General features: G+C 44.3%; 1 protein-coding gene and 1 long non-coding RNA gene across 2 annotated transcripts; both read left to right on the forward strand.

Annotated features, from left to right (window-relative positions):
* Positions 1-1,711: 1,711 nt before the first annotated feature.
* LOC117748782 lies at positions 1,712-5,747 on the forward strand. Its single transcript, XR_004611663.1, has 3 exons — positions 1,712-2,207; positions 4,756-4,935; positions 5,124-5,747. It is a non-coding gene; the product is annotated as an uncharacterized LOC117748782 (long non-coding RNA).
* Positions 5,748-8,159: 2,412 nt separating this feature from the next.
* On the forward strand, positions 8,160-20,704 carry sap30bp (SAP30 binding protein). The gene is made up of 10 exons (XM_034559132.1): positions 8,160-8,288; positions 8,805-8,914; positions 10,755-10,799; positions 13,135-13,174; positions 16,174-16,262; positions 17,770-17,861; positions 18,008-18,120; positions 18,240-18,298; positions 18,891-18,981; positions 19,817-20,704. The coding sequence occupies exons 1-10, from the start codon at positions 8,195-8,197 to the stop codon at positions 19,996-19,998; spliced, it is 915 nt and encodes a 304-aa protein (XP_034415023.1). The 5' UTR covers positions 8,160-8,194; the 3' UTR covers positions 19,999-20,704.
* Positions 20,705-22,125: the final 1,421 nt, after the last annotated feature.

A 22,125-nucleotide genomic window follows, 5' to 3' on the forward strand; every position in this document is an offset into this window, starting at 1 on the left:
CGTCTGTGAAGTTTTAGTTTTTGTCATTTTGCTAAAAAAATAAGAAAATAAAACAAATGAATGAATACAAATGCCAAATATTTGCTGGTTCCCCCCTGTCAATGTGGGTATTTTCTGTTTTACAATTTTGCAAGGCAAACTCATGAAGTTCTTCTAATCCTGTACAGTTGTGAAGGGTGTAAAGGGCACTCTCTGACAGTATCAAGTGCTATCATGTTACACTCTGATTCTGCCTCAAACAAAGCCAGAATGCCGATTGACTCAACTGGCCTCCTCCGTCCACAAGGCCTCCACACATCCTATCACACGGGCGTCTATGATGCAAATCAGCCTATTATTACGCAATGGGCTCCCTACTCACTCATAAACCATTGACCCTTTCCATCAATGGCAACGACATCCCCACAACAAGTCAGTCTGTTCTTCTGCCGTATTTACAATGGAGATGAGATGTGAAGTTACACTGAGGACGAGCTCATGAGTAATACCTCGTGACTGCAGAGGCTCAAGCTCGTACAACAGTTAGAACACTTACAGGGACGTCGAACATCGGTTTGGTTTTCAGCTCCTTCTTCGGCTGTCAGAAGTTCTGTTTCGTCCGAAGATGAATGTGCTTATGAGTCAATGTCTTGATGACTTTGCAAAGTGTGTTCAATAAAATGCACTGCTATTCATATTTGTAGATGACTCCTGCTGACAGTACAGTATGCACAGGCTGCCTGACACAACACTGCCTAGCGTAGGCTACCCTTCAAGCGGGAGCCGGCGGTGGAAAATGTCGTTGTTAAAAAGGAGAAAAGGGGACACACAATGAAGAATGTGAACCAGTTCCATGATCTTCACAGATGTAAATGTAACGGCGGTCTGACTTAAGTCCAAGCCTCAGGCTGTTGGTCGTCTTCTTTGTGAATCGTTAACAGAATGCAGCCCACTTGTACGTCTTTACACTAAGAGAAAAGGGACATTTTTTACTTCTTTTTTATTATAGGTTCTTCACTTGAGATCCAATAGGGCTGTATGAACTAAAATGATCAACAGTACACTACAAGACAATAGACGTATAATAACTGTAGTCTTAACATCCCATTTCAACAGCTTCCATGTCAACTCACTTCCACAACAGGAACTCTGCATAGTGTTCTTGTGAATTTCAGGGAAATGACTAATAGCCATTTGTGGATGCATGGGATCAGCTTGGAAAGTCCAAAGATCCTCTAGTGCTTGTGGACACCCGCACAATTGACTTTCATCAAAGCGCACGCCAGAAAGGCCAGAAAACAAGCAGCTAAGAGAAAAGGAACCGCCTCATTGTTCTTTCCCTCATTCTTTGTGGGACCCTTTCCGTCGCGAAGGAGACCCCACCTCGGGTTTAGATGCAGGGACCTGCGAGGTCAGCCTCCTTCCAATGTGTGCACAACTGAGGGGAAAAACAGCAGGCAATCGGGAGCAAATGCAAACGTGCGGGGCTCAAGAGAATTAGTCAGCTGGTGGGACACCAGATGCACGCACACCCCCCCCCCCCCCCCCCCCCCCCCCCCCCCCCCCCCCCCCTACTCCTTTTAGAAGGAGCCTCGTCTCCACGGTGACTGAAGACAAAAAAGGGGCCCTGCTGGCACAGCTGGTCTTCAGCAAACCGAGAGAGAGAGAGAGAGAGAGAGGGGAGGAGGAGAAAACAGTGAATGAGTGTTCAGATGTGCAGAGTGGACAGAGGGTGAGGGGGAGTGGGGGACGGCATAAGCAGCAGTGATCGGGTGTGTTTGGGAAGTTGTTTGGAGGGAGTCTGGGAGGAGAGAGAGGGAGGGCGAAAAGAGGAGGAGGTACACAAACTCCCTGAGAACAGAAGTTAGTAAGTGGGAGAAAGTGAACACGCACCCGCAGGAGGAGCAGTTCGCAGTCGTACATAAACCAGCCAGCCGATCTGCCGAGAGGGTCAGATTACCAGTGCCGGTCTTCTCATTCTGAACTGGATCAGGGCTAATTAGATGAGGAGGAGGCTGAGACCAGCAGGCAAAAGAAACATCAGAAGAGAGAAAAAACTAAACAAGTGAGAAGAGGGGGAGGGGGTGAAAACAAGAAGAAGAAGAAGTCTGTGAAACATCGTGTGGACGGTTTTATGTATAGAGCTGAGTTGGGTTCTCCATGAACGGAGGAGTTGGCAAACAGTGGAAACAGTGACGCTCTTAAAGTGAACCACATTCACTTCAGAGGTAAGAGGCTGTTTTTTGTTGTTTTTTACTTCCATGTTGCTCGTCAATAAAGAGTGAGACTTCTTTTCTTTCTTTTTTTTTGCATACAAAGGCAATTGTCATTTTCAGCAAGTAGAATAAAACATCTAAGAAGGTGTATTTCAATCTAGAGGAGTTTGTTTCAGGGGCACACGCTTATTTACACCACCTTCAAGTTCAAGACTCCACACAAAGAAATCGTTGTCTTCTTCATCACAGCGAGAGTTCTTCAGCGTGTTTTGGTCTCTATGTTATGAACCTTGGTGTGGGAGTGCAGTAAAAAAAGAAGAAGGACAAAGACTGTGAGGAGATCACAGAGCAGTGAGGGTCAGCAGCAGAGGTCAGACGTGCTTTGGGCCAGCTCTGAACAGAGGGTCCAGAAAACCAAACAAGAATGTACACACCCGTGAACAAACAACTTCCGTATATGCATATAGAGCTATTTTAATGCACTTTTGAGGAAACATTTGATTGTGTACGCTGGAAATCAAACTGAGCTTGAAAGAGTTTATCCAGTGGACTCAGTATTTCTGCACTCCGCCGCGATGTCAGGAAATTTGGGTTCTTCCTGTAAGAGCTGCAGACTCTTTTATCGACAGAAATTGTGACAGCATGCCAACCACAAGAAATAACAACGACAAAAACAACAACTCTGAAATCAACATGAGGAAGCCAGTCTTGTAACGAACACAGCCGACGCTTCCTGAACATATTGATAACAACGAGGTTCAATTAAATTAATTAAAATAATGTATTCCCGTTTAATAACAGTGTATTTGAAAAAAAAAAAAAACCAAGGTTGTATGTGTCTACATTTGGTCTATTGGTTTATGTGAGGCTACTGTTACTCTCCTTCTCATCTAGTGAGAACTTAATAATACTTTTTTATTTATTTGAATAGCTTTAAAAGGCACTCAAGGCACTTTACACGGTAAAAACAGAAACAATTGAAGCAATACCAATATACATAAGAGAAAATACATAACAATAAGACATACAAGTAGTATTGTAGTAGCTTATAGTACAGTATAGTATAGTATATAATTACTACAGGCTACATTAGCCGATGCTAAACTAGCTAAGCCTTGTGAAAGCACTCCTTCCTATTCAACTGTTGCCTAGCAACGCCAGGAATTAAGTTTCCTGATATTTAAAAACATTTAATGAGCTATTTGGGGTAATTAAACGAACAACTGACATATATTTATATATTTATTTTAATGACATAAGTTAGGTTATGTGTCCAGCGGTATATTATTAACGACCCGTCTGGCTTCGGGGCGAGCAACACGTCACGTGACGTTGACTTTAAACGTGAGATCATTTTGAAAGGTGAGACAGGAGATGAGCCCCGCTCATACTACATACAACGTTACTCATTATGTAATTCAAAACGTGGTAAATTAGTTTAATTATTCCAACAACATAACGTCGGTGAAAAGAGGCAGTGACGTCAGCTAGTTAGCATAAACCACGGGAACAAACTCCGGCTTATGAGCGCAGCATAGCTGGTTATGTTTAGGATGCCTTTGAGATACATACTTGGTCATTATTGTATTGATATTATATAGCGATATATAAATAGTGGATGGACATGCTCTTAGTAAAAACAGAGAGAACTTGAAATATGAACTATGGACTGTGAATAATCAAGATATAATTTATATTGTTAAACAAACTGTTGGTTGCCATTTCCTGAAGCTGTATCAACAGGCAGAGTGGCCTGTGTTTGTTAGGTACGACAGGTTCTATGGCTATGCTTCTTTGTGTCATAAAACAATCTGCCTAAAAGGCCTACAATTGGGACATCGTATGCTCTTTGCATGTTATGCTGTTTTTTCCGGGCCAGCCTGCAAACTTGAAAACACTTTTACAAACTTGAAAGAACAACTTTACTGCGTCTGTGGTTGCTGCTCTCACGCTTTGTAGGCCAGCAGAGTACAACTTAGCATAGTGGAGGGCACAGTATTGGTACAACCAGGACTGATCCGGGGTCTGTCACAGTGCATGAAACACTTGACCCGTTGATCATCTGGTGTCTGGGCGTCGTCAATGTCCTCCTGTCCCTGTTGCCACTTCACGGCCCTGTGTAGCGTCCGCCTGTGGGGATCTCACCCACACACAGCTGCTGGCTCCAGTGATGGTGACAGGCCTGGGTCTTGAAATGCCAGGCCTGAAATAGCCTACCTTGTTTATAATTATGCTGAACATGCAGGACGGTGGCTCCCCGTGTGTCGCCGGAGCAGGGAATCACACGTAGGCACGCGGTGTATCCGGAACACGCGCCTCCGTCCCAACCTAGGTTAATCAGCAGGCTAATGAGGGGTGCTGCTGTATAATAAGTACTCACAAAGCACATGGAGTATTTGGGGATGAAGGGCATATGCGCTCGCCAGGCTTGAGGGGTAATTGCTGGGTGGAAAGATAAAATTGCAGGAGCGAAAGGGTGGAGCTGAAGAATAAAAATAAGTCTTTGCTTCCACATTCGGAATATATTTTCTCAAGCAAGCGAGCCCGCTGTGTCTTTCAGGTGTGGCTGCGCGAGTTCTGTGAAAGACCCGAGGCCTTTTGTCATATCTCCGGGGATTCAGCATGGAGGTGAAAGAAGAGGTGTTGAATATTCTTCAGAAGGTGTGGATCAAACTGCAGGGTCTCCCACAGGCCCATTCCCTGGACCTGGGGGGCTTCATGGTGATCATCCTGTTTGTTGGTGAGTTTTTTGTCTAATCAGCAAAAAGTGTTTGACGAAGATGCATTTCGCTAATGTTCAATGAAAGAAGCTAAAATATTTGAAGGGGGTGGACTGCAGGATCATTTGATATTTCTCTGTGGGTTCGTTTCACATTATAAATTCGCAGTTGACCCCCCCCTCTAACCCTCTCCTGTCTCCTCTCTCAGCCACGTTCCTTCTCTTGATCGTGTTGTCCTGCGTGTTGTCCTGCTACTGTGGTAAGCCAAAATACCAGGCCTCCAGAGTACAGTCCATCTGAGGATGAGACAGAGAGCAGACTCCCTGAAACTCCTTCACGGGGTCGTTGTAGTTTCTTGGACATGATGTTTCCAGCAACCCGAGATGAAGACTTGGATCCTCATCTGGAGAGCCATGCCACTAGGAATCCTCATAAATCAGCAGAGTGGCTTTATTCATCAACGTTCATCTCAGACCAGGACAATAAAATACAACAATAACAACAGTTGGGTCTGAATGTCGCTGTGATATTCAAAGGGAATGTGAAAGACAACATGGAAAATGTGAAAGACATTCCAATTCATGTATATATAGACACTTGCCAGTCTAAAAAAGACAGAGCGCCCTCTGCTGGCCAAAAGAAGAGCGTCTCTTTCTTTTTGGGGGGGATATATGGGCCTTATTCATTGTTTCACAAACAACCTTTACAGATGTATTCTTGTTTTATTACATAGTTGTTGATTTGTCTTTGCTTTTTTGTTACTGAGGCATTGCATTATTGCATTTGTGGATGTATTTGAAATGTTCAACATATATAAAAAAAACTAATGTAATACGGACTTGTTTCTTTTTACACAATCAAATGTAAAAAAAAAATGAACCATCTGCAAAAGAATCTACTCCCAGCAGTAAAACACTGCACTATTATATGCAGACCGTATCACCAGTCGGTGCATTTTGAGTAAACATTAACCAGGGGCGTTTACTTTGCCCTGCCCACACAAAGGCACCGAAGGTGTCACCAGAGTCGGAGCCACTGGAGTCGCCGCACAACCCGGCGGTGAACTCCTGTTTGGGACGGTTCACGGGCTGCTGGTGGAAGAACCCACCTGCTGTCACACACAGGGCACTCAGGCACTGCCAGGGGTCACCGAGCCGTGACAGGGCCACTCAGCGGGACATGGCCGAGGAGAGGTGAGTCCACGAGCAGGGGACGTGTCGGGTGACAACGGTGATGAACTTTCGCAGATTTGTGTCTAGCACGCGCCGATAAAAAACATGTCATACAAGCATTGATGGTGTATAATGTCCATATTCTCCATTTGAGCTCTTGTTTTGGTTTCCTCGTGCAGTGTTCCAGAGCAGGCGACCCCGGGCGACCCCGGGCCCGAGGCCTGGGCGGAATGGTTCCTGCACCGGGTGCGCCAGGAGCCGTGGGCGCTGGGCGGTGTTGCGGTCATGGGAGTGTTTGTGCTGGGGGTTCTATCTCTGGTCCTCTTCGCGTTGCTGTACGGATGCTGCTTCCGCCATAAGAAGAGCCACAAGAAGAAGCGGATTAGGAAGAATGGTGGGATGCTCTAGACGCTTTGAAGAGAACTGACTCACGCTGTTAAATTACCGTTTGTCAAAATGTATCTTGTCCACTTTTGTCGTGTTTTTTTGTTTGTTTTAAATGTGGTGGAGATGGGACCGATTTCTTTGCTATTTTCCATTTCTGTATTTGTGCCTGGGTGACACTATAAAGAGAGTGCGACCGCGCCACTGTGATGAAGTCTTGTTATCATTTCACATGAACGTATGTGTTGTCAGTTAGCTTCATGAGCTCTTCAGCCACCATACTGAAGTATTATGTAATAGCTCCCAAAGATGGCAAGAAGTGATGTATCAAGATTTGACTTTGAAACAATATTTTCCTATAGGCCCACAGTAAAATAACTTTTTTTGTCAAATGTATTTTTCAAATAGAATTCACAGTTTTGACTTGAAATTAATTTATTCATTCTCAGTCAAACACTTGTAAAATATCATTGATAGTTTAATTATCTTTTGATTTGACTATATAATATATATGTATATATATATATATATATATATATATATATATATATACTCCATGAACTTCAGACAACCTTGAGGAGCTTTAGAAAAAGCATACACATCCCTGATTACATGCATTCCAGGGTCCCTATATTGCCATGTGTATTACTGCCTGCTTCATGCTGAAATGCATTAAAACAAAGGTTCTAATACTGTAGCATCCAGTCATCAAATCAGTGTCTGCTCAACAGGACTTTGAAACCCGTGAAAGGCCAAAGTGAAGCAGAAGATTAGACTGGGTTGGTGCATGAATGTGTGGATGGATTTATTAATAAATAAGTAACAACAGAGACTGGACATACAAAGCTAAGCTCAACGGTAAGGGTTGCCATCGGCAACCAATATGAGAAATTGGTACATATATTATTGTCCTTTGGCAACCACTTTTAACATATAAAAATAGGGACAGCAATAATACTAGAACATAATATATAAATATGTGTTACATTAGTGATATCTAAAAAAGAACCCCAAAATGCTGCATGTGAGTTGGTGCATTCATGTGAAGAGTTCAACAACCTGTCAACATCACAAACCAATATGGGAATTAGATCGACTGACAGAAAAGAGCCAGGCCACCCTGAGAGAAAACCAACAAGGTCATGTGTGAAGTCTTGGGAGGAGTATGAGGGCATCTTTGAGCTGGGTGGAGAAATATACTGCAAAGCATTAAGATTCCAGACAAATTCCAGTATATGTGTCACATTTTCATTATTAAGCTGACATAACTTAGCATCTCAATCGCATAAGACTGAAAGTGGCTACCATATTTTTTTGTTTGGGCAACCAAAAGCGGATGCCTGGTGGCCAGTCTGCCAACTACTTTCAAAAGGTAATGTTGACATATGCAGAACAAAATGCTAATTTTAATAATATATTATTAAACACACTCACACAAAGCATTTTTCTATTCTGTTTGTGGAGGCTAATTGTAGTGCTTTGTTTGAATACTTAAATGTTGCACATTTATCAACAATATTAACATTAAAAGAATATTGATGTGTCAAGCTGAACACTTCCCCTTGTGAAGCCACGCTCTAGGTTTTCCGCGTCGTTTTCCGCGTCGCCAAATAAACCTGAGGACTACATCTCCCAGTGCCGCGCCGTCTCCTACGCGGTACGCTATCACTGACGTATTTACTCTGCGACCGGGCGTTTATGCGACGCACAAGGCGACGCAGCAATGGCGAGCGGCAAAAAGAGTGCTCTGCTTTCCTCTTTGGCAGATTATGGAGACGATTCAGAGCCCGACTCGGGGTCCGAGTCGGAGGAGACGGGTATGTTATAACAAGTGTAACAGTCTCGTTGGTCCTATGTGGCTACGAAACGCTGTGTTATGTTGCTGTGCGAGGCGGACCCCGGATATTCATGTGGGAGCTAACGTTAGCTCGGAGCTAACCTGGCTAGCTAATTTAGAGACAAAGTGTCCCAATATATTCAAGATTTGTTTATGAAAAACAAACAAATTAACTTGTTGGTTTTGTTTTGGTATTGTTGGTTTTGTTTTGGTATTTTTGACGCTACCTGGCACATAATAATATCTTTAAAAAACGTAAAGCTCTGAACAACAGAGGTCTTTGGTTTTCCCGTAACGGTACTGGTTTCACTTGTTCTTTCACAAAAAGAGTGTAATGTCAGGATTTATTTATATTATATCTTACTGCCGGATGTATCAATGGAGTATCCTTCGTGGTATGTTACTGTAGCCCCTATGCGCTGCTTGCTAATGCCTTTCTGTAGTTATCTGACACATGTTGTGTGTGGTGACCCTTTGCCTCCCTCTCCGTCATCAGGGGCGCATGTTAGTGGCCTGGTGTACAGCTACGGGGACGATGACCTGAACCGGACCGAGAATACAGAGATCAAGGTGTCTGGAGATGAAGAAAGCAGAGAGAGCCACTCGGTCAGTACTTGAGTTCCACATATATATTTTTAAGTTAAAGAACAAGCAGAGCACTGGGTGTGTGGTGGTAGGGAATATGATGCCCTTTGACATGTTCATTATGAGGGGGATCTAATGCGACACACTTGAGTCTTTACTGAACTCTGGGAGGAATGAAATACTTGACAGGATCGCACCAATGCTTGTTTGGTTATTAGCTACGTCGTGTTTTGAGATCGGGCGTGCTTTTACAAAGAATGTGTAATCATCAACTTGTCTGTGCTCCCTTGACGTTAAACACAGCTACTACTAGTGCTGCAGAGTATTTAGAACATAAAGAAGTTTGGAATTTGTTTGCCCATGGTGGTCTTATTGTATTTGTTTGTTATTACATATGACCAGGCCTGTACTGTGTTTTAACATTTAGATTTATTATTACATTATTTAGAGTTGGCTCTCTAGACACAAATATCCCGACAGAGTTCAATTAAACTTGGACACCAATACCTTTTTTAAATGTTCCTACTTTGAAGTGCAACCACAGTTTCCAATATTTAAGATATAATCAGTGATCCAAATGTAAACAAAGTGGTCACCTAACTAGAGGTCTAATTCTTTTTATTAACTCTATTAATCCCAATAAATGTACAATCATTTAGTTCTAGCTAAAACACCATGCATTCATTGGTTATAGCTTAGTCTGCTTTCCTGTGTTTATATAATTGTAATGTGTATATCTTTTGGTTTTGGATTGTTGGTCAGAGAAAACCATACAGGTTTTTAAGGATATCATCTTGGGAATTACACAGGCAGTGACTATTATGACAGAGGACCTACATTTCATATCATATTTACTTGTAGATCGTAACTCTAAAACATCACTGTGGCGTAATGCCATGCAGTACACCAGTCTTGCAGTAAATACTGCTTTTATGTTGAAGTTTTTTGTGTGTTGACTCAATTTATTTATATCTGAGTCTGTCATGTGTAATCTTTTGTATTTGACGAAATTATATTGCTAGATGTTGGCTTGGCATAAAGCGGCAACAATATTAAAAACACTGTACAATATAATGAATCAATCCAAAACAACAACAACAACAACAACAGCATAACTACCTCCTCAAGAAAGAAACCTACAGTTGCATCTCCGACACAGTTATACAACGCTGGGTTTTAATCTTTAGTTGCTTTGTATAAACGGTCAACTTTGACCACGATGTGCAAAGCACCAGTGTTGGTACAGTGGCACTGCAATGCTGTTCAAAAGCTTTGATTAAAGGCGGTTTGGTATTGCACTTTCATGAAGTGACCCCCACGAGGCAGACCAAAGCAGCGGCCTAAGATATCCTGACCTTTAGTCCCAAGTATGGATCAAGCTCCAAAAGCAGACTACCTCACCCCTTAATGCAACTCAACACCAGCATCTTTTATTAGGCCATCAAGTCTCCTAAATACTGTCAAACCCCTTGCGTCGGCAGTTGGTTTCACAGGCCTGCTGCTAAAGAAAGTGAGGTCTCAAGTCAAGATGACCATCGAGACATCTTCAGTGTTATTTTTCATTCTCCAGAAAGCTTTCCCCAGAGCCCTATGATATTATACAACTTATTATCATATGTACAATTGGTGGACTGCCCCTTTTCACTTACTTTTGAAGAATCCAAATAATGTCCCTTGTGTAATGTCCCGTAACAAAGACTTTGGAGGACTGGCTGGTATAAATCATCAAAGGGGTTGGACAGTTTTGCAGCCGGTTGCTGGCTGTCATCTGGTCTGTACTGCTTGGTCCCCCCTACCCCACTGCTCTGATCTCCTTTTGATCTTTTACTATGTTAACCTTCTGCATTTTTGTTTTTTACAGGAACTGGAAGACTCCGACGAGGGGAGGGAAGCAGATGATGTTGAGGTATTTGAACACCCACCTGGTGTGGGATGGATTGGATTTGAGGAAGGGTCCCATTTGTTTTGTGACTAACCTAAAGGGATGGCACATTAAACGCTGTCCTCTCGTGCTATGAAGGAGCATGCTCACCAGGTGGTGCTGTGGGTTTATGTAAGTCAGATGAACTCCTCCAATATCAAATAAGTGTACAGGCCGAAACAATCCAACTCTGACAATGTCTCCTCTGTCTGAGGCTCTGCTTTACAACCTGTCTTTGATTGATCATAATCTGATACGCTGTGGTTTTGGGAGAGTTTTATCTCTTCAATATGCTGTGGTGTGAAGCAGAGATAACAGCGCTGGCAGTGTATGGGTAATAATAATAATCAATGAAAAGCTAATAAATCCACGTAATGAAAACAAGTAATGAAATGGACTCTCTGGCTTTGTTAATAACATTGCCCAATGTCTCTGCATTGCCAAGTCTTATAAAGGTATGGAGAAACCCTGCTGTTTATACTGGCATCAGGCGATAGTGTTAGTGACATTATGTCAACACAATGGGCAATATCAAGGTCAAACATGTTCACGGTCCTATCCATTTATTGTACAATAAGTAGATGACATTAAAAAAATGATTGAGGTCATAATGTCCATATATCCTACAATAAGTAGATACCGTAAAAAATATTATGTTCATCTCCATATTTCGTACAATAAGCAGCTAACGTAAAAATGATCAAAGTCATGTCCATATGTTGTCAATAAGTAGCTAACTTAAAAATGGTCGTGGTCGTGTCCATATATCGTACATGAAGTAGCTAACGTAAAAATTATCGAGGTCATCATGTCCATATATCATACAATAAGTAGCTAACGCAAAAATGATCCAGGCCATGTCCATATTTCGTACAATAAGTAACGTGAAAATGATCAAGGAGAAGTTCATCACACAATACTTGGATCTTCTTCGACCACAGCGAATGGATTCTCAGGAAATTTGCTATATATTTCTATGGCTTTCTGCCCGGTTACTGCAAGAGTAGTTCTGTAATTAGGAAGTAAACGGTAATTTGGTGTCAAAGCATGTTTAAGTCAAGCTTATCGTGGTTTAAATAAAACAGAGTATAACCTTGATTAGTGTTGGTTATGTTTACGGTGGTTTCATCTCCAGTGTACACTCTTTCTGTTAGAGTCAAAATATGACCATAAAAGCTTCTTGCATAAGTCTCAATGAAGGAATCGGATTTAATAAAACAATTAGAAATTTCGATGCCAACAAGTAGGCACTGAAGAACAGCTGAATGTTATCTCGTTGTTGTTACTGCTGCCATCGAACGCGTACATATTGGGATTAAAATGAGTCGTTTACAGGCAGCAAGTTGACCCCAATAACGACGCTCTTAACGTCTACCTGACATGGCTTGGTGTTGGTTATGGATTGGTGTTGGTTATGGATTGGTGTTGGTTATGGCTTGGTGTTGGTTATGGATTGGTGTTGGTTATGGATTGGTGTTGGTTATGGATTGGTGTTGGTGTTGGTTATGGCTTGGTGTTGGTTATGGATTGGGTTTGTACTTAGCGGCTAAGTTTAAATTCCTTATCAGAAGAAAGAAACAGTGAATCCTTGCAGGTCCAGTGCTGCAGTTTTTATAGCGTAATGTCACCTTGAGCCTCCTCTGAAGGGCGTCCAAATGGGAAAGAAACCTCAGATGTGGATCAGAGAACTGAATTGTATCTTATTGGCTCGTTCTCAAACAGCAGGTGCCATTTATATAATAAAAAAATTGGCTGCAGGCTCTGCTGTCTTTCTGTCCAACCCTCCTTCTCCTCTTCCTCCTTGTGATTTGGCCAACTTCAGGACAATTCTTTGATGTGCCCGTGCAGTTGCTAAGGGACGACGAGTGAATACCAGCGCTGTTCCTTTGTGCTGAACCTGTGTTTTGCTCACAGAGCTGGCACAACATGTGGCATATTTCAGGGGCTGTACAAGACTCCGCCCACCGAGCTCAGGCATTCACTGGAAGCTGCCTAGATGTACTATTCTGGTTTCTATTACTTCTTAGAAACTATTCTCCCGTTGTCTATTGCATTTAGCATCTGGGATTTGTAGCTTTCAGGTACTTGTGGAATGGGCTTTTGTTTCCAGCTCCACATCTTTCACAAGAACGGCCAGTTCACCCCACCAACCCACTTGTGACCCACTATGTCCAAGCTGGGAACATGGTTTGATAAGATCTTCCACTGGTGCTGTTGATGATCACATTCTCCTGTCCAAAGAGTATTTAATTATCAAGAGTCTCTCTGTTTCTCTCTTCTTCCCCTCTCTTTCCTCCTCTTCTCCTTTTTCTTTTTACAGATCGCAGAAGTAGAAAGAAAGGACCCCAATGAGTTAGTTGGTGAGTTCTCACACACACACACACACACACGACCAACTCCCCATGTGTTATTGTTTGTCTATCAAAAGTGCGATAGATCGTATTACTCTGTGCCACAAAGCTGCATTGTTGTCCGAACACTATATAAAAATTAAAAAAAACACACACACCAAAGAGCCCCACTGACATCATCAAAATGTCACTGAAGATTACTTTGAGTCAATCTCACATACAAACTGCCTGGGTGTCACTAGAGCACTAACTGTGTATCAAGGGGTATCTGCAGGTCTTGAAGTCTCTCCTTTTAAAACAGCCTCAGAAGGTATTACAAAGTATTAAGTATTTCATATATATATGTACAAGACGCTTTGTATTTTATTGTGTCCGTTGGGTGTTGGTGCACTGTCTCTGACTCACTAACTAGACCAGGGTGAGTTCTAAAAGCCTTTGTCCACTGACATGTGGGTTATGACCCAGGGAGCCGGCAGCGGTTAGTGAGTAATGCCTGACCTGCACAGGTGTGTAAGCGGGCGTCAGATCAGACAGGATATGAGCGATGCAGGGAGCAGCACTTTTGATGCCAAAATACCACCAGGAAGTGATGTGTAGTAATGTGTTACAGTGAGGGGGGGGAGCACTGATGAGAATAATCAAAATGAACCTCACAGAGAAATGGTTTAATTTTGAAAGGGAAGGCCTCGACTACACACACTGGCTGCAACATTGTTGGAGCCCGCTACTCCACTCCAGCTTGTTCTAAAACAGCATGAAAGGGAAATTGCTTCTTGCGCGCTGCTAGTGTGTTCTAAAAGTGTACTTAAGTAAGAAGCCTTCCTTTTTGGAGGGAGAGCGGTAGTTAAGTGCACTCGGTGGCTTCTGCCCACGGATCATCACCACTTCCACTCGTGAAAAAAAGAAAGAAAGAGAAGTCTCATAGGAAATGCTTCAGAACAATTTTAGTTTTGAAACAACAGCCCCCATTTTCTGTGCCTCATCGCCCGGGCCCGGTCACTTTGGCATTACTCCAGCGGGACTTGGCTCCTCTGTGTCGCCTGTCAGTAAATGTCACAGTGGCTCTAGCAAAACGCCGCCCGTCAGCAGGCTGAAGACGGCCCTTTGTCCGCTCACTGAAGACATTGTCCGTCTGTCCGAAAGCGCCCTGCGGGGCACAGACTGTGACTTTCTGTCTGTTTTCCCACAGATGGTAATTCTGTTGAGGGGACATCATCTTTTCTCTGTCAGTTTAATCGCTCCGAGTCCCCGAACACTTCCTGACGCTCCCCCTCGTACTGATCTGAAATTAGAAACGGGGATATTTATCACACTTGGCTGTGATTTATTCACACTTCCGTTGCTACTTCCGAGGGTGCAGACTTTATTTAGGTGTTTTTAAAATGAGAATTTGTCCCACAAGGCTCTTAGATTGTCATCTAAATCTCCCGATGTCTGGAGTAGATTAGCAGGCTTCAGCCACGCGTTGCAGCCACACGTGTAATTGTGTGTTATGTGAGAGAGTTCGGGGAAATAACAAGCTCACACCTAATGCTGCTGACTCACCAGACTTGCCTTGTCAAGCTTTTTGTAGTTGGAGGCTGTGGTATATTCTGTGTTTTAAAATATGGGTCGTTTAGACTACTTGACTCCATGGAACCATTCATCTCCACGTGACTGTATACCTGCTCATTTTACATTTATTTTTTAATGTCCAAAATTGTGTGCATACATGCATGGCATGCCTTTGAGTCTCGTCAACAAAGACAACGCCCTGCTCCTCGTAAATCATAGCCACATATTATTAGCTTCTTACAGATGTGTCATATCTGCGTATGTGTCGACTGATAAGTACCAAAGGATTTGCCAAGATATGTTTGAGGGCATTCAGAAAGTCTGTCTGTTTATTTTTGTAGCTGTGCCTGCAGAACTCACGACGTTCCCATCAGCCTCAGCTGCACTTTGAGCAAAAGGTAGCGTGCTAACACGCTACGCTAATATGTTTCACTTGGTAAACGCTAACTTCTGGGCATCCGCATGTTAGTGTGAGTGAGATCTATATGGGATATACTTATTAATAGTGTGCTTTGTGTACACCCTGTAGTTTAATAGGGGACCCCTATTGACTGTTACACGACCGAAAGGGCATGCAGGGTACGGCTGTTAGCTGTGACACCACATAGGCGCTAGCTAGCTCTTATAAAAGGTCATATTTTACGGGCTCCTTTGTATATATATTATAATAATTTGTTTATTTTTACAAATCTCGATTATTGATATCCGTATCTGCCTAAAGATATGTAATTGTTCCATCCAAAAACACGAAAAACCCTCCTGGCCACTCTTCCCCCCCCCCCCCCCCCCCAGAGATTGCTGATCCTGCACAGGGTAAGAGGACCTGGCTGTAATTTTCCTCTTGTGTTTTCTAAGATGGAGTTCAGCAAAGCTAAAAGACAGAAAAAAATCTTCTCGCAGCCCGTCAAGTTTTGACTTGTCGCCGATCTTCCCAAGAACGAGCCAGCCGAGCTCCTCCGTTAGTACGTGTACACACGCACACGCAGCTTGCAGCACTTATTCAGAGCGTGATTGACGGCTGCTGAATGCCTGTAAAAGCTGTGTCTGATTGGGATGTCGGGTGACACTGAGGCTGCAGAGTGAGGCTAGTCAAGCAGGGAGAGGAAAACAAGGGTGTAAAGGGAGGAGGGGAGAGGGAGGAGGGGAACCTCTCTTCTCCTCACAAGCCCAAACTGCCACTCCCTGGGCTGCGAACGTGCACTCCTTACACTGCACTGCAAACTTCAAACTACTGCCCTACACAATGCATAATGATGAACAACAAGGATGCTCATGAATTTGCCAGCAATGTTTGTGCCCCTTGTCTGATCAACTTGAGTTTGCTCTCCAGTGCATAGCCTCATCCCACCGTCCGTTGATTCAGACGCTCAAAACTGTTTAACCTTTGTCCGAGTGCGACAGCGAGGTAAAAACACACATGTGCTCACTTTTTGTGTCGCTGTCTCCCCGGCCAGCTCTGTTCTCGGAAAAGGTGAGGAACATGTCACCCGACAAGATCAGGATCCCCCCCGAGCCCCCCGGACGCTGCTCGAGCCAACTGCAGGTAAGCACGCCTCCACCCGCTGTTGTTCCGGTTACTCAAGCACTGTCGGTCATCTTAAACGTTACACTGTGGTATTGCACCGCCGGTCTCGTGCGAGCGAGGGTGTGTGAGGTTTTTCTGCGAGCTTGCTGGAATGGTCCCGGGTGCCCGGCGTTGTTTTAACATGTCTGTAGGCTTGTTTTGTGCGCTGGAGAAACACTTTCCGGGTAGTGCATTTATATTACCAAAGGGTTACGACTGGTTTCATAAGCAAACACACAGTAAACACTCTCTCTCCCCCCTTTTGTAGTCGGCACAAGTTAAAGTTTAGAGCTTCTTCTCGGTGCAGATGCACTCAAAATAACCCGTTTCTCCACAGCAAGTGAGCGATCTAGAAGTCCCCACCCCGCCCCCCCTCTCTGCGCCCTCCAAGGGGTTAGACATGCATTCAGTCTTCCCCCCCCTCCCCCCATAATTAAAGCAGCACCCAGTGTCATCTTCTGTCGATTAAGCGTCACCCAGCGCTGCTCCCTCTCACTGCAACCGGGTGCCGAGGCAGGTCAGGACACACAGCTGGCATGAGCAGCTCATGATTCACCTGAGCAGCCTGGATATCCCTGCCCCGAGGGCCAGGGAGGAACAGAGGCGCACGTGTTTTTTCGAATGTGTTTCTCGCAGATTTATTTTAAACCACCACTCGGTTTTCACAACCGAGCACCCGACCTTGAGGTCACATTTTCCCTAAAAATGAAGCAAACCATTAGTTGAAGTAGAAGTGACATGGAGCCAAGGCGTAGGTTCAGGTCGCTTCCCAACAAAACCTTTTGTCGCTGGTTTTTGTTTCAATAAACGTGTAAATCCTTTAATAATAAAGGGTAAGTCCTCGACTCTCATCAGACTACGGCGGCATGGTGAAGTACGACATGAGGAAACGAAGGCCGTGAGTCGGAGGAAAGTTCGACAGCTCGTCTCCTCCCGTCACAACCTGCCCCAAGAGAAGAAAAAAAACCAACAGATTCTCGCTGTACACCTGACTTGAGATCTGTTTCTTTTATTGACTCTCGTAAAGAGATGGAATATTTCCCACTGAAGCTTCGAAGCCCCCAAAGATGATGGCCGTGCCTATACCTGACCAAATCACAATCGCAGTGGTGGCAGATTTAAAAACAAGCACCCCTATCAAGCTTCTTTTTCTCTTTTTTTTTTTAAACATGTTTGTTTACATTAGTAACAGCCTCTCCTACGAGCCACTTTCCCATCTGCCATCTAGTTCCTTGTTGGCCCTCATTCATCAGCGCCGGTGCCCGGGCCACACCTGCCAGCTGCTTGTGGCTCAGCTGAACCTGGTTGTCAAATATTTCCCGCAGGTATCAGAAAAACCTCGGACACAATAGCGCCATTCACACTGCCCCTTGCATCATGTATCGCTCTGTTTATTCTGCCACACTGATGCCGTGTTCGGGTGGGGAGATCCGCTGTCTGCTCACGTCCATCGTTGATTTATTTATTTATTTATTTATTGCAACAGGACAAGATCCACAAGCTGTACGAGAGGAAGCTCCATGGAGATTTTGACACAAACAACCACATCCAGAAAAAGAAAGAATTTAGAAACCCGAGGTACGCAGCAGCTCCGCTGAAAGTACGCACACACACACACACACACACAGAGTGCTACACATAGTGTAAACACTTAAACAAGCTCCTTCATTATATCCGCCCGTTTCATTAGCTTTTTCTTTCCCCTTTTTTTTTTTTTTTTTTAGCATTTACGAGAAGCTCATTCAGTTTTGCAGCATCGATGAACTGGGAACGAACTACCCGAAAGATATGTTCGATCCTCACGGCTGGTCAGAGGACTCCTACTATGAAGCTCTCGGTAAGCTGCTTTTACTTTGACTTCTCCCTCGCAGCTCAGTGGGAATAAAATTCGACAAACGTGTGTGTGTGTGCGTGTGTGTGTGTGTGTGTGTGTGTGTACGTGTTTTATCCTTCCAGCCAAAGCCCAGAAAGTGGAGATGGACAAACTGGAGAAAGCCAAGAAGGAGCGGACCAAGGTGAGTCTGACAATGCCCCCCCCAAAAGAGAAAAAGCTGTCGGATCTCTTCTCTGTTGCGTCATGGGCAAGTCTCCACCAGCTTCACTTCATTTCTACTGAAGCTCCTCCACCAGACACGCGCCGAAAACCGCATTGCCAAGTTTACTGCAGCCCCGGCCCAAACACAAAGCCGTGTCCATCCGTGTTTTTCACTGTTTTTCTGTAGGAGTGCACTTAAAAAAAAAAAACACCTGAGTGTGTCCTTCTTTGCCAGCTATTTCTGCTTGTGGTAGTTATGCTGAATAATCACTCCGGGGTGATACGTGCTGCTACCATCAGCAGCATCGTTCCAGCAGCTGCGCCCTAGTTCAGACACGGGACTTGAATGAACACGTACCCCACAGGAGCTGCTTGGTTATTCTCACGGAGACGGAGGGAGCGAGTCACACAATCCCCCCCCACCCCACCCTTCGTTTGCAAATACTGTCACCGCCGATGTGCCCCCTTGAGTTGACAAGCAGCAACAGGCTGCGGTCGTTGGGGTTTTTAAAGCCGGTTCGCACATCCAGCAGCGCCGAGAAAACCGTCTAACGTTCTGTGCGTTTTCACAGATTGAGTTTGTCACAGGGACTAAGAAGGGCACCATCCCCTCCAGCACAGCCGCCTCCACCACCAGCAGCACCGCCACCACCACGGCCACAGGTAAATGTCCGCCCCAGGCGGGGGGCAGGCACTTCTAGTGGGTCATAAGTGAGGATGATGGAGAGGGATTATTTTTTGTATGAGTTTATTGGGGGAAATTCAAAGAAAATTCTATTCCCCTTTAATGCTAAGGCTATTTGATATTTTTTTGTTATTTATATAAACATCACTTGATCATTGCAACTCCTATCTGTAATAATCATGTCATGATTAAATAGCCTTTATGCAACATTTAGGGAAACAGAGATTTATGTTTGACAATTCCTCAAACTTGAATCAATTTGACCTTAGGCCCTGTAGAGTTAACTTGATTTAATTTCCAATGTAAATAATAATAATTGCACATTTGTTAGCTAGCAATCTTTATGAACACTGCCTTGTTGGTGCACTGCTACCTTTCTTGCCCCAATTGACCCTTCGCTAAGCCGACCGCTCCGTCGGCTTACACAACGTTACACAACGTTTCCCCGCGAGCAGCTCCAAATCCACAAAATCAGCCCGACAATGCAGACAATCTAAAACCGTTGCGTGGGAGCCTGTGGGGCGGAGCTGGGTAGTTGTCGGTTGTCTGGTTTTGAGCTTGCTTGATGGTACGCTATGATTGGCCAACCTGCGTTCGAGGGGCGGGACTTAGCGAAGGATCAATTCCGGCGGAATAGCGCGGAAGCCCGACGTCGAGACTGGCCCGCCACATGTCTGCGCTAATGCGCGCGCACGGCAGGAACTAAACTAAACGCACAAATGCTCCACAGCGCCACACGTGGTCACGACTCCACTGCTTAACGCGCGTGATGTCGGGCCTTGTGCTTACTGTCACCCTGTTTACTCTCCTCAGCAGAGGCCCAGAAGAGGAAAAGCAAGTGGGACTCGGCAATCCCCGTGACCCTGGCCCAGCCCGCCCTCATCACCACCACGGCCACCTTGCCGGCCGTCGTCTCCGTGACGACCACCGCCAGCGGCACCAAGACCACCGTCATCTCTGCGGTGGGCACCATCCTGAAGAAGGCGAAGCAGTGATCCGTCTGCGTTCTCGACCTCGCACGCAGCTGGAAGACCTGTGCTCATTATATATATATACATATACACACACACATATATATATATATATATATATATATATATATATATATATATGTGTGTGTGTGTGTGTGTGTGTGTGTGTGTTGAAGGAAGCAGAGCGAGAGAGGGAGGCACAAATGAACTTCTGGACTCTTAGAACCGACTCACAAACCCCCCTCTGCTACACAAGGACTGGCCTAAAGACTTCACTGCCGACTTATCTCGGGGATTACATCTGCACGATTGCCTCATGAAGACAAATTTGCAGTGTTGTGAAAAACTCATGGATCCTCTTTAAAAAAAAAAGTGTGGTGCATGCAGATCTCATGCTCATAAAACATTCATTACTTTTTTTTAATATATATATTTGTTGGCAACAGTTGTTAGTATGAAGAGGGTATTGAAGAGAACAATGTTTGCATAAAGGAAAAAGGGTCCCTAACGGACCTGGTAGATCATATCTGAAAATGTGTATATATTTTTCCATCCATAGTTTTGGTGCAGTATTTCACTGCATCCTGCAGCATTCATGTGTTCTAGGTCGACATGTTTTATTTTGTTCCCATCATTGGCAAATTAACCGACTAAAAGGTAAGAGATTTTTTACACTTGTACATATGTATTGATGATGAGGGAAATAAACGGATCCGATGCTGTCTTTTCAGTTGGCTTGTTGTCCGTTTTTTAAACTATTCACGACCGGCAATACAACGTCCTGTTCACCACTTTCTGCGTGAACCTCTTCAGGCCAGAGGAGCACCCAACAAAGCTTCTGTTTCACTGTGTAGCAAAGCTTTACATGAAATGAAGACTGCAGGCGGACTGAAGGAGCTCTCTCTCACACACACACACACACACACACACACACCCCGTTTGTCTTTCCTCTCAGGGAATGCATGTGTGCACCAGGTGGAGTTTTGACTTGTGCTCTTCCTCACGTCTCCAGTCTCCACATCTGACTTCTATCGGGGAGGAGGGTGGGGTGTAAGTGAGGTAAGAAGTCGGTGTACTGCTGAAGCACCACTCTGGGTTTAAAGTCCACAGTGTGAGGAAGCCAAAGTTCTTCACTGTTATCTAAAACTAAGAGCTTGACCCATTTGTTTACTGTTGCAAACCGCAAATTTTTCTTTCATGACTCTTTCACACCATCGGATAGGGAATGTGGGTGCAGCCTTTTGACTAAACGCATAAATAAATACGCAAAAATGAAGAAGGTTGCACTTCTTTTTCTTTTCTTTTTTCAAAAGGATCCACATTCTCCAGTGAGATCTGGGGGGGGGGGGGGGGGGGCACTGCACTGCACCCTCCAGGGTTAACAGGGTTAAGAGAACAGATTGTGGCATCGCCCCGAGTCATTGATGACTTGAGGCTGAATCATTCCGCCGTTCGGCTGCTGAGCCACGAGGGCAGTGATGCGTTTGGTGCAGGAGATGAACAAAATGCCTGTGTTGCTGTTCCTTGACATGTTTCTGCAGAGCCCCGGAATTCAAGAAGAGAAACGCAGCGCCTCGCCGAGGGGCCGATGTGTTGGGCTCAGCTGGCGTCCACATCGGCAGATTAAGGATTTCCCTCCCAGCTCGATTGATTTGAGGATGGAGAAAATACAACGTGGGTCAGAGTGTGCTGGATTATTGAAGGTCAATCACAAAGCACAAAAATGAATAAAGTAACATGTATAATGAAATGGTGTCTGGAAAACAAACCTTTGTTCTCTATATTATTATGGCCTGTCTGGTTGCATTGATGTGGAGCTATGAAATGAATACATACACGAAGAGGGAGAAACTTGTGCATATAATTATGTGCACTATTCAGGTTTTCTTAAAAAGCGCTATATAAATTAAATGGATTATTATTATTATTATTAATATTATTATTAATTCAGGTTCTTCACAAGTTGAAGTTGATCAGTTCCAGTAATTTGATTTTAAAACCCCGTAAGGTGTGACAAGGAGAATAAACTCAACGCGCTGTGCAACAGTTACACAGGATGTCCTCGAAGGAACGCTATCAGGATGATTCACTGTTATGAAAAATGCAAGTGTGTGTGTGTGTTCCTGTGTGTGCGCGCACTTGTGCAGGTGG

Source organism: Cyclopterus lumpus, chromosome 19 (genome assembly GCF_009769545.1).
Source record: "Cyclopterus lumpus isolate fCycLum1 chromosome 19, fCycLum1.pri, whole genome shotgun sequence".
NCBI lineage: Eukaryota > Metazoa > Chordata > Actinopteri > Perciformes > Cyclopteridae > Cyclopterus > Cyclopterus lumpus.

Excerpts from the sequence above, each read along its gene's own strand:
- sap30bp (XM_034559132.1), top strand. The coding sequence starts at position 8,195 with ATGGCGAGCGGCAAAAAGAGTGCTCTGCTTTCCTCTTTGGCAGATTAT. Across the intron at positions 8,289-8,804 it reads GTCCGAGTCGGAGGAGACGG|GGGCGCATGTTAGTGGCCTG; the intron begins GTATGTTATAAC and ends CTCCGTCATCAG. Across the intron at positions 18,982-19,816 it reads CGCCACCACCACGGCCACAG|CAGAGGCCCAGAAGAGGAAA; the intron begins GTAAATGTCCGC and ends TACTCTCCTCAG.